The following is a 12,543-nucleotide window of genomic DNA, read 5'->3' on the forward strand; positions in this document are numbered from 1 at the left end:
TGTCTTGAAAGCGTGATTTTTTTTCCCAAACCAGTTAAGCGCAAACCACGCCCCCTTACGTTAAAATCCCACCCCGCAGCCGTGACTCTCGCCTCTGCTTCAATTTCATTGGTCAAATGTGTTACGTAGTCACCTAAGCGGTTCAGACGTCTCCTTAAGGCAAGGCTGTATATATATTATGGATCCGAATTTGGCGCTGACAAACGGTAAGATAAGCCGCCTGATTGTTTATATATAGCATTTAATTATCATCATAAATAACAATTAGGAGGTTTCAGTGAAAGTTTTTTATTATTATTTTAACTTAATGTTTATCGTATCCTATTTATATCCCCTGCAGCGGATTACGCTTGTTCTGGCTGTGTTAATGAAGACCAAGCCTCACATCTGAAGGTTAACATTTTTAATTAATTAAATGTTATGGCCAATTTCATGCAAATGTCAGCCTTTTTATGAAAAGTTTTTACCTAAAGTTTTAACATACTGATCTCGGATGTTAACATTTGGGTATTACTATATTATTAAGGTTCTAAAACATGTGTCCTTTTGTATAACATTCATAACACATGTATATTTCTCTAATCTAAAACAGAAAACATGAGTATAAATTATGATATTCATGATATATTTTTGATGTCTCTAGACTGCTATTCCATATCATCAAAAGTTTAGGAAAATGGTTCATTATATTGTTACATCATGTATATTTCTCTAATCTTAAACAGAAAACATGAGTATGATTTCTCTGGTAATTTTTATTTTTACAGGACTGGTTACCTTCTGGGTATAATTATCATTTCTGCACCTACACTACACAAGGCACATCAAACTTGGACCACAAAAGTTTTGAGGTATCACTCAGAATTGCACTGAAAGAAATTTGTGAGGTTAAGGAATGGGTGAAAAAGCTTAGTGAGTCATCAGGAGTGAGTTGGAGAGTGGCAGTGACCAAACCAAGTAAGGGACAACGTGTGCTTTATAAGGTAATATCAAATCAGTTTATTTATATATTCTTTACCCCAAATTTTAAGACTATTATTAACTGTTATTATTATAAGAAGAAATCTATCACAATGTGAAGTTTTCATAGTAATAAACTAGTAATAGTAATAAGTAGTAATAAATAGTAATAAACCACTTATGAAAAATATATAAATTAAAAATCTAACATGCCTAACATTTGTCCACAATTCTGTATATTTGGTCATTCTTGTTCTATATCTATCTATCTATAGGCTCATTATAGGTGCCAGCATAATGTTTGTGTCCGATCAGGCATGGCTAATCAAAGACGGCTGTCAAAAAATACACAATGTGGGGCAAAAATGGTTTGCACTCTGGTAAATACTGTAGACACAAGGGGAGCATCTAGTAGGTGAGTTAAAATTTGAAGATAGAATAATGAAGGGCTTTTGTCAGCCCTTTATGTGATTTGTTTTTATTTTTCAGGAGCAAAGATCCCCATATACCCACCTACCCAACCTCTGTGCGTTTGTACAATGTACATAATCATAACATCTTTGTTGCGGAGGCACTGAGGCACAGGGATGTGGGAGTCAAGGCAATTGAGACCCTGACTCAGTTGTTTGAGATTGGGCACAACCCAACCTCAGCTCTGGCTGTACTTAAAAGTGACCTGCTGGCTGAGCATGGTAACAAATATGTATATGCCTCAGCCAACCGTACCCTTTGCCCAGACCTTCAGTTTTGCTACAGGTAAAATTTTACTAGGCCTATAAAAACAAATTAGTAGCTTTAACAGACAAAAGTAGTCAAACAATCAATTTCATTTGCAGACTGTATCAGAAGGTGAATAAACAGGAATTTGGAGAGCAGAGTGGGGAGGGAATGCTTGTAGCTTTGGAAAGGCAGGTAGAATCCTACAATGCATCATGTGATGACACCTGTGCTAAGCTTAGTATGTCCTCAGCAGGAACACCACTTGTAGCCATTTGTTCCCCCTTGATGAAACGAACACACAGCCTTTCCAATAGTGGAGAAATGTGTTTTATGGATTCATCTGGTAACATGGACCGTGAGAACTGCAGGGTGTTTCTCCTTCTTACACACACCTGTGCAGGTGGTCTTCCTCTTGGTATAGTTATAACCCAGTCAGAAGATGAGAGAACAATTAGTGAGGGATTGGAGCTGCTGAAGTCCTTACTGAAGAATGATGCCTTTGGAGGGCGAGGTGAGGCAGGCCCTTGTGTGTTTCTTACAGATGACTCAAAGGCAGAAAAGGGAGCTATAGCCCAGGTCTTTCCTGAAGCCAAACAGCTGCTCTGCATATTTCATCTTCTTCAAGCTGTGTGGAGGTGGTTGTGGAACAAAGAACACAAGGTTGAGATGAAGGACAGACAAACACTGTTCAGCATAGTCAAAGACATGCTTTATGCCAGGGAGATGAGTACAGTTGAATTACTCTATCAGCAAGCTCTTGACAACCCTTTGACCACCAGGTAGGGAAAAAAGTAGATAGGCAGAGGTAGCTTAAATATTTTACAAGTTCTTCTGGTATGATTAGCATTTTAGAGGGTTTTCCTGTATTGTTTTTATTTTATCTTTACAGAAACAAGAAGTTCTTGACTTATTTACAGAGTCTTTATAGTCGACGCGAAAGTTGGGCTCTCAGCTACAGGAGGGACTTGCCAACACGTGGCAATCAAACAAATAACTATGTGGAAGCTGCAATGCGTGTATTGAAAGACAAAATACTTCAAAGGACGAAAGCATTCAACCTTCCTCAATTATTCAACCTTTTCACCACCCGACTAGAGATGTACTATGAAGCACGTGTGACAGACATCGCACTTGGCCATTGGGAGGCATTTCACCGGTCAAGATTCCTTGCTACAGAAAGTAATATTAAACCATCTGATATTTCTCAGGTAATGTATACATTTGAATAAGAATCATACGGAAATCGTTGGAGTGTTTTGTTTCTTAGTACTTTTATTTACTGTTTGTTTATTTTTACAAATACACAATACACCTTCGTTTAATAACGACAATGAAAATAAAAAACAATAATGAAATGTTGTAATAAGTTATAACGCCAGAATGCATAAAAGCTGAATGTTATTTTTGGGATCAGATGATGTTGTCCGATTACTTACAATTTACTGCGATGGTCAGTTGAACAACAAGGTCACATTGCAACTCAATGTGTTTTGTGTCCTTCTCAGTTTGTTCTTAAAAGCTAGTCTGGCATGACCATTCTCTACAAGAATGCAAGTCTGTTCTTTGAATTCTTAGAATATAGAAACATTCAGTGTCTATTTTATGTCTTTGTCACTGTTAGGTTGGAGAGAAGAAGTTTCAGGTGAAATCCTCCACATCAGGACACACTTATACCGTGGACATGGAGTTGGAGCTCTGCACATGCCCAGCTGGCCATAGCGGGGCACCATGTAAACACCAAGCAGCAATAGTGCAACATTACAACATCACCTCTATCAACTTTCTCCCCACAACAGCTGAAATGAGGGCTGATCTGCTGAAAATAACAAAAGGTAATAATTTCTTTGCAGCCTAGGTTGTCACACATGGACTGACACTCTATTGAAATGCTACTGCACCTTCTTAAGATATTTGAACAAATATGTCTTGTTCATCATTTTCACAGCCTCAGTTTCTCTTGACTTCCTGAGTCCTTTACGGCAAAAAATGCCTATGTCAAGCACATTAGCTCCAGGTAAGTTTAAGTGAGAGATACAAGCGAGTACCTTTATTATACATGTTTAATTCTTAACAAAACTTGTGTAGCAGTGTGGCATTAGTATACGATTGTTACAGATGTGCCTCCAAGACAAGAAACCTGCAATACTGATCATCAGTACTATCTTAGTGCTCAAGATGATGGTAAGTATAAAAGAAAGGATGGTGCTGTTTTTTATTTACTTTTTTTATCTTTCTATTGGATGTATATTGTTCAGAAAGACCATATTTCAACATTATATTTTATCTGTGTTTGTTATGAACAGTAGACCATCAGCTGGCCGTGTCTACCTTCAGCTCTGCACAATTACCCCCAGTTTCACCTACTCCAGAAGGCTCAAACTCCAACCTACCCTGTGTGCAGAGTAATTCAAAAAGTGGTGAGTCCATAAATCTCTTGAATCACATTAAAGAGAAATTCAGCCATAATGTACTCCTCCATATGTTGTTCTTAACCTTTAATATTCTGTTGAATAAAGTCTTTTTAGTCTTATTATCAAAATATCTTGTTTTGTGTTTAACAGAATAAAGAAACTCGATGGTTTAGAATAACATTTAAATGATGACAGATTTTTTTTACCTTTTTGGATTATTCAACCTTTTGATAAGTGCTGCCAAAACCACCAAATATCATAACATTCATAAAACTATTTAATTGTTATTATTGTTTGTCATTAATCAGTATCTTTACTTACTTTTGTTTTTATTGTTGTCTCAATAACCAGCATCTATACCTCAGTCTCCTGTAAGACGGATGCTAAGACTGCTCGGTGAACTGTCTGAAACCTCTGACTACAGTGATGCCATGAACACAATGGCCAAGCAGCTTGAAAAGATGCAGCACAACCCGAGCCAACTGATCTCTGCATTTTGCTGTTTTGGTAAAGGAATGTCAGTGTCAAAGCGTGCAGCAGCATTAAGACGAGCTGCTAGACGACCAGGACCTATTATTGGCTGTCAGCCAACAGCAGTGGCACGAAGAACAAATAAGTTTGGTTCTAAGCGGCGTTTGACAGCTGGACGACCCAGAAAAATTTTTTCTGGTTCAGAGCATGACTACAGCAGACATGCAGGAAATGGGGGGAAAAGGGCTGTAAGGGTTCGCCACAGATTGTCAGAATCTGTGGCAATGAATTACTCACATCAACACTAGAATAATATTTGTATGTGGAATTTGTGTTGATGGGTTAAGTGTTTCTAATTTGTTCCTCCTGAATGTTTTAAAATGTTAATTAGTAGATTAGTTAATGCAAATACAGTATTATTAATGAATTCTATGAATGAATGCTTTCAGGTTATAAAGCCAAATTAAAACCATATTCGGACTCTTGTTTACAGTAAAGGATGCGTGAAATTACATTTTCTCTGTGCAATACATTTTTGATAGCTGTTGTATGTAAAAGTGTCTTTGTGTACAAGGGCAGTTTTGTGTTTTATCCATTTAATAAAAATGTTTTTATGAGTAGTAGTCATTACATTAGTGCAAATATGACATAGGCCTATGCTGACTGGTCTTTGCAGTGTTGCTTTAAATTGAACCCATCTGATGTCTTTAAATTCTAGACTTAGACTGCATTATAATAAGGTACTATTGTTTACAGCGCTATATTAACTCTCATATCCAAATTTTAACAATGATTTAAGTTAAATAAATTTACACTCACATTACTCACATTTAAGAGGCTCACAATTTAGTCAAACTTTACCTGCATAATGTTAAAAAAAATACAAGGACAAAACATAACTCTTTGATTGAAAATGAAATGAAAATGACTGAAAACAAAACTATTATTTTCAAATATTTTTGAATGTATTTTCTTGTTGACTATTTTCAAGACTGATAAGGTCAGGATACTTTTCAGAATATTTATTGTGTATGAATATTTTTCTTTTGTACAGTACACAAATGCAGTTTTCTCAGTGTTAAGCTCCTCTTCTGTTTCTTTTTATAGCATATAAATGCGTTGTTTTATGCACCCATTTAAACAGTTTGCACCGTTTCATTTTGTATGCGCGTGTATCCATTTTGTATTTTGGATATTTACAATAATATAAGTTTAACTGTGCGTGGAATGAGCGCTGTGATGTAGCTGACCAATGAAATCGAAGCAGAGGAGAGAGTCATGGCTGCGGGGTGTGGTTTTAACGTAAGGGGGCGTGGTTTGCGCTTAACTGGTTTGGGAAAAAAAATCACGCGTCTTGAAACAGCAGCAGTTCTTTTTCCAAAATAAAAGTTCCTTTAACCAGCTGCCTTTAATTGTCTAAAAATTGTAATCGATAAATTATAAATAGATCAATCTTTATGATCAAATTAGTTCAAATTCTGGAAAAGGGCTGAAAATTGTAGTTGTAATAAAGTAAACAAATTGACAAGCTTTACAGCTTATTAAATTTTTTTATAAAATCTCAATTTAGTATTTGACCATTAATTAATACAATATGTGTTTGTTGAAATATTACATACATAGAAAATATTTCAGTATAAACTTAATAGCCCAGATACTTACATTCAATAGGCTAATGGCACTTTATGCCTCTACAAACCTATTCTTAACATTAAAATATGCTTCTCCCCTTCAGTTATTTTATTAGGGAAAAGTTTCTAAGCTTTTCCTCACACTACTTTTCACTTATTGACATAGGCTACCATTAATCAGGAAAACTAAAAACAATTATCAAAACATTAAATAGAAACAATTATATGCATATCAATTGTTAAATTAATATATTTTTATTAAAACAAACGTGAAATGTGAAAGCCAATATGTGGAAAATATGCCATTTGTCAGCCAAAATCGGACCAAATCCGCATATCCACAGCCTAGCCGAATCTGGCAAGTTTTGCTGGGCCAGTGCTGGCTTAATGCTGGTAAGCCGCAGCCAGAACACAGCCGTGTGCGCCGACACTCAGCCGGATCTGGCCCGAATGCACTGGCTACCTGGGCAGCTGTGATGGATGTAAAAGGACAGCAACTATTGTTGCAGCTTAAGTTAAATATCAAACTGTATTTCAAGTCATATTGAATATGGAATCTGATGAAATATACAGTACAGCCAATCTCGCTTTTCCAGCTTACTGCTAATATGTAGGGGAGAGCTGGGTAAGTTGTCACACTATTCATAGGTGGGGACAAGTCACACATGGTCAAGTCCAAGCAAGTCTCAAGTCTTAATCATCAAGTTTTGAGTCAACTCTCAAGTCAAAGTTCAGATAAATCAAGTCAAGTCCTGATAAGTTTCAAATCAAGTAACAGTAATGAAATAATGGTGAATTCCAAACAGCACTAAACAGTCGCTCCACATAAAAAATTTGTTGTTTTCGTGCTCTGTTTGCCAAATGTAATTTAATGGACTACTGAATGAGACACAGTAGCACAACTCTATCTATAGTCTACACATTAAGCATTCTGATCTTTGAATGGTGTAGGGATCATGACTGATTGGAGCTGGACCAGACACATTCAACCGCACATGCGTCTGCGCGTAGTTACAGAAAGCTGCTCACTTTAGCGCCTCTTTGCGATTAAGTTGTTTAAAATCACTTGAATGTTTACATATGAATGTTAAGCTTTTGAAACACATGCAAATTATAAACTTTGTGATAATGATAAACCCTATGTCAATCGGCGAATCGAATAAACCGTGGATCGTGACTCATGACCACGAATCAACTGCAAGTGCAATGCTTCTAATTTTACACACACCGTCCACACAAACACTTGAAAATGTGCACATTTAATACAGACATTATGGCCTACATGTCATATAGATTGGCCCACTCATTTTAAGATGCCCAAGATAAAAATAATTATAGCCAAATTCCCCAATACATCTATTTACAAGACGTATCAGTAATGATAATAGTCACATTTCTAATAAAAAAAAAAAACATAACATGCAACCAAGGCCAAATTATGACAAACAATAAAGATTATTTTTTTTACATTAGTAATCGTTATAGAGTGAAACTGACTATAAAGAGATGACTTTCTTACCTTTGCTTGTGGTTCCTGACGTTGTGGTTGTCCTATCGGATATTCTTGCGTTTGCATTTTGCATCTGGCAAATCTTTTTTTATTGGCACGGTCAAGTTCAAAGTCTTTATAGCCAAATGAGACTATTTGTGGAGTTTGACTACTGTACTCTCTGTCATGTTTGGTACGGTTTGAAGTGGGCAGCGTTAAAGGCACAGACGCTGATAAGTGGTGATGATGTCACAATAATACGTTTTTATTTTAATGAATTTTATTGCTGTTTGTTTATTATAAGTCTTGAAAATGGTCAATTTGTCAACACGCCAATATTATACGTTTTGGTGTGTATAAAAACGTAAGTAAATGCATGTGTGGTAAAACCACACTTTATGTAAAAATACACACATTTTCTAAAGAGATCACATTGGCTTGATAGAGGTTAAGTGTTTTGGCATATATAAAGATATTTGGGATCAGTGAGGATAAGTAAAGATGTTATTGCTGGGGTGAATTTCTCTGCTAATTATTCTCCTCTATCATTATTGCCATGAGCTTCTCACATAAATGTGGGAAAATGAAATGTGTTGCTCTGGGACTATTATGTCATTCCGTTTTAGTTGACAAGCATGAATTGTCAAATGCTGTGCATAACGAAAGCTATAATATGCAACACAGCAATTTAATGACTTTATCTGTCCTTCTGTGTAGAATATTATTATTATATCATTCCGATATGATACATTAATGTGAACTACAGCATTCTGGTGTCATTAAAATTAATGTCTATAAAGCAAACAATTATTAAGGCTGAAGTCTCACTGCTCTCTAATGCACATTTTAATTAAAGCTGTCCAGTTGCACACTCATTTACCAGTTTTAATCAGTTCAATTTCCATTGCAATTGCTGCAGTGCTGTCATGTTCACAAAGACGTGTACTGTGATGGTTGCCATGTCTCTGTGACATGTCATTAAAGTACCACAAGAGTGATTTGGGAGCAGCTGTCTGGCTCAGTCTCCACAGTTTCTCCAGAGTAGCTACACAAGCTCTGATGATGACACCGCTATTATCATTATTTGCTAGTCTCACTGAAGAGCACAATAACATGTGTTTATTTGTATACCTTAAAATTAGCTAATTCTCACAAATATGTGGTTTTATAACTGTATTCCTAACAAACTAACAAATCTTGCCAGTAAGGCTGGCATTACAGTACACAATCGAACACACACTATGAATAATGCAATAACCAGGTCCTAGTCACAGCCTGGTTTTTTAGTTGGTTACCATTGATTTTTATAAAAGCACCAATTCAACAGGCTACAATCTATCACAGTTCAGTGATGTTCTCCAGAGAAATTAACAACAGCTGGAAACCCTCTTCAATGCATATCATGTATTTGTCACTTATATATAAAATATGTAAATAGACTATGGTTTTTAAAAATGTGCTGATATTAAATTAATAATTCCTCAGTGTTTAATGCCATAGCTCTGTCATCACTTAAATAATACATGGGCTGTGAAAATACACACTGTAAAAATGCAGCATTTTTGTTAAAGCAACATATACATTTTATATACTTTAACTTAAAGGACAAGTTCGGTATTTTACACTTACTGTAAAGCCCTGTTTTCAGATTGTTTATGATGAAATAGAACGGTTTTGACTGAAATTTGCACATATGCGGCTGCCCAGAGAATTTTTGGGTGTTTGTGTTTCACCTCCCACCTCTATAATGGGTTGATAGGTGCACTGGAACAATCCTTCCTAAAATGCATTAAACTTTTGTTTACAAAGACATGAAACTCACCGAGTGGTCAGGGGTGTTCACTGGTATGCTCACACAAAAATCGCTGCAAAATACGCATTCCAACGGGTTTTATCGTAGTTTTTGCCAACTCCATTGACTTGTATTAGATGTGCTGTGCGGTACGGTATTACTCCGCGCCGGGAACTTTGTTTCTATTCTTGCTATTGGCAATGGCGGATTATCGCCACCAACTGGGCTGGAGTGTCTATTATTCAAGCTCTCAGCGGAAGAATGTACGGGTGTGAGGCGTTCGGAAAAATAGGTCCACAAGTTAACAACGAATGCTAAAACACCTGTTGGAAAGCATCTTTTGCAGCGATTTTTGTGTGAGCATACCAGTGAACACCCCTGACCACTCGGTGAGTTTAATGCATTTTAGAAAGGATTGTTCCAGTGCACCTATAAACCCATTGTAGAGGTGGGAGGTGAAACACGAACGCACAAAAATTCTCGGGGCAGCAGCATATGTCGAAATTTCAGTCAAAACCATTCTATTTCACCAAAAACAATCTGAAAACAGGGCTTTAAGTGTAAAATACCGAAGTTGTCCTTTAAAAATTAAGTTTAACAAATTCAACCTGCTTTTGTAAGTTATTTCAGCTATTCACAGCTCATTACTTAAAATTTTATGTTGAACTGACTTGCAAAACCAAGTTGTTTTAATGTCATGCTGCATATTTTTTTTACAGTGCAGCACACAAAATGTTGAAAGATATTTAAAAAATAACTTGCACATCATGCAGGAACAGCAAAAAGGCTAGCATTAACAGTGAAATTAGTTGTGTGTTGACTTGATGTATTACATTTTAAATTGAATCATGCCAGCTGTTTTGCATCATATAATGAGAGTTACATTAAAACATTCAACACAGATGTTTTCTGCTTTTACTAGTGAAGTTATAAACTTAATGAAGTGCTTGATTACTTAATGAACTTTAAAAAAACAAATTTTTGTTATCCCTTTCAGTTTATAAGAATGTGCACCCATACACTGTAAAAAAATTCCGTAGAAATTTCAATGTTATTGCAGCTGGGTTGCCGGTAATTTACCGTAGATTTACATTTATGTTATTTACTGGAACGAGTTTGTTCAAAGTTAAATAAATTTTAAATATTAACAAGTCTTTATCTTTACAGAATAAAACTATACAATAACAGCCTCATGCAAAGCATTCTGGGAACCAGAAATCATCATCAACCTTTTTCTGTTTTTTGCTTCAGATTTTGTTTCCCAGAATGTTTTACTTGATGCTGTTTTTTAAGTTTTACTCTGTAAAGACAAAGACTTGTAAATGTTTAATGTTCATTTAACTTTGAACAAAATGTTGCCAGTAAATAACATAAATGTAAATCTACGGTAAATTACCGGCAACCCAGCTGCAATTTCTACGGAATTTTTTTACAGTGTACGTAAGGTTGTTGGTGTGTCACGTAATTAAACCACAAATGACAAATATTAAACAGCATAAGAAACATATGGTCAGAGGCCTGCAAGACTCCAGGACTTTTTGTTAAAATGTACTCTTACTATCCGACCCTGTGGCATCATATCCCCTGGGTGATATCTTGGGCGAATGATAACCATTTTCAGCATCATTTAGTTTTTGCACACCACTGTAATTTTCACTGAATGGGTACTTTAGTTCAGGCTTACTTTTTGGGATCAGTTTATATGATGTTATTTAGGGCTATAGTATCCCATGGATTGTGTTTTTACATATAAATTGTGCAAAAAATTAATAGCTATATAGTTATAAAGGGATAGTTCAACCCAAAAATGAAAATCATGTCATCATTTACTCACCCTCATGTTTGAGTTTCTCTATTCTGTTGAACTACTATGTATGTCAAAATAGGTGCCATCAACTATGTGGTTACTATCATGTATCAAAATATGTTTTATTTGTATTAAACAGAAGAAAGAAACTCATACAGGTTTAGAAAATCATGGGGATGAGTAAAAGATGACATGATTTGTATAACTGGGTGAACGTCTCGGTTACGGATGTAACCCTCGTTCCCTGAAGGAGGGAACGGAGACGTCACGTCGTGACCGACGAATTGGGAACTCGCTTAGAGAGACCAATCTGCTTCGAATACTACTAAAACGCCAATGAACTTGGCATTGAGATATTTGCATAATGCTGGCGCCGCCCCGCCAGGTGCGTATATAAGCAGCAGGTGCAAATAAGGAAATTAGCTTCTTTTTCGCTGAGAAAGCCGGAAAGTGTGACCGGCCGTAACAGCAGGTGGCAGCACCTGTGGCGACGGGACGTGACGTCTCCGTTCCCTCCTTCAGGGAACGAGGGTTACATCCGTAACCGAGACGTTCCCTTTCAGTCGGTCACTACGACGTCACGTCGTGACCAACGAATTGGGAATCCCTATCAAAACGCCACTAGGGGCTGACCTCTTCCAGTGACTGCGTAAAAGCCCTCCGGTTCCACTTAAGGAGGAGGAGGTAGGTTTTAGGGCAGAAGGCCGGGCACTAGATGTTCCTTTAACCCCACAGAAGTGCCAGCGACTGGGAAGCGCCCTACCTGAGCGGGATAGGAACGCTGCGGAAGCCACCACCCGTCTTAAGGGTTAATGGTGGGCGAAAGTCAACCGTAGTTGAGAAATAAAGACAGCCGTGGCTGTGTAAGCAAAGCAGTGCTCTGCTAAGGGAAACGTGGGCTGGTAGGATTAACCCCACGGAAAAATACTCACAAAGGAACCCGGTGGGACACAATGTGGAGCCCGAGCCAGACACGTAGGTTCGCGAGGATACAGCTAGTGAAAGGCTGACAGCCAATGCTCCGCAACAAAGGCTGCCAAGGCAGCGGAGGAAGAACAATTCAAACCATTACGCATTTTTGTTCTGAAGGCCTTCCATACTGACTCAGTTATGAAGCATCAGTTGGAGGCTGCAAGCCGACCTGTGAGACTGTTCTCCGTGCTCCCCCTGGTGAGGAAAGAACACGAGAGGATACAGGCTCAATACGAACACTGTAAAATCTAATGAACGTATTAGGTGTCGCCCAACCAGCAGCTCTACAG

At 37.2% G+C, this 12,543-nt stretch overlaps 1 protein-coding gene across 6 annotated transcripts; it reads left to right on the top strand.

Moving 5' to 3' along the window:
* The first annotated feature begins 61 nt into the window (after nt 1–61).
* On the top strand, nt 62–5,141 carry LOC135744725 (uncharacterized). Of its 6 annotated transcripts, XM_065263035.2 has the most exons (12): nt 62–206; nt 341–393; nt 768–983; nt 1,236–1,375; nt 1,450–1,716; nt 1,797–2,459; nt 2,570–2,888; nt 3,302–3,512; nt 3,626–3,694; nt 3,796–3,861; nt 3,984–4,097; nt 4,443–5,140. In XM_065263035.2, exons 1-12 carry the CDS (start codon nt 179–181, stop codon nt 4,868–4,870), a joined length of 2,574 nt encoding a protein of 857 aa, XP_065119107.1. In that variant the 5' UTR covers nt 62–178; the 3' UTR covers nt 4,871–5,140. The 6 variants fall into 6 exon arrangements, with proteins under 6 accessions (XP_065119107.1, XP_065119111.1, XP_065119110.1 ...); XM_065263039.2 differs by lacking the exon at nt 1,797–2,459 and having other exon boundaries at nt 78–206; nt 4,443–5,128; XM_065263038.2 differs by lacking the exon at nt 62–206 and having other exon boundaries at nt 218–393; nt 768–957; nt 1,236–1,340; nt 4,443–5,141.
* The last annotated feature ends 7,402 nt before the right edge of the window (nt 5,142–12,543 follow it).

The sequence above is a fragment of the Paramisgurnus dabryanus genome, chromosome 5, assembly GCF_030506205.2.
Source record: "Paramisgurnus dabryanus chromosome 5, PD_genome_1.1, whole genome shotgun sequence".
Lineage (NCBI taxonomy): Eukaryota > Metazoa > Chordata > Actinopteri > Cypriniformes > Cobitidae > Paramisgurnus > Paramisgurnus dabryanus.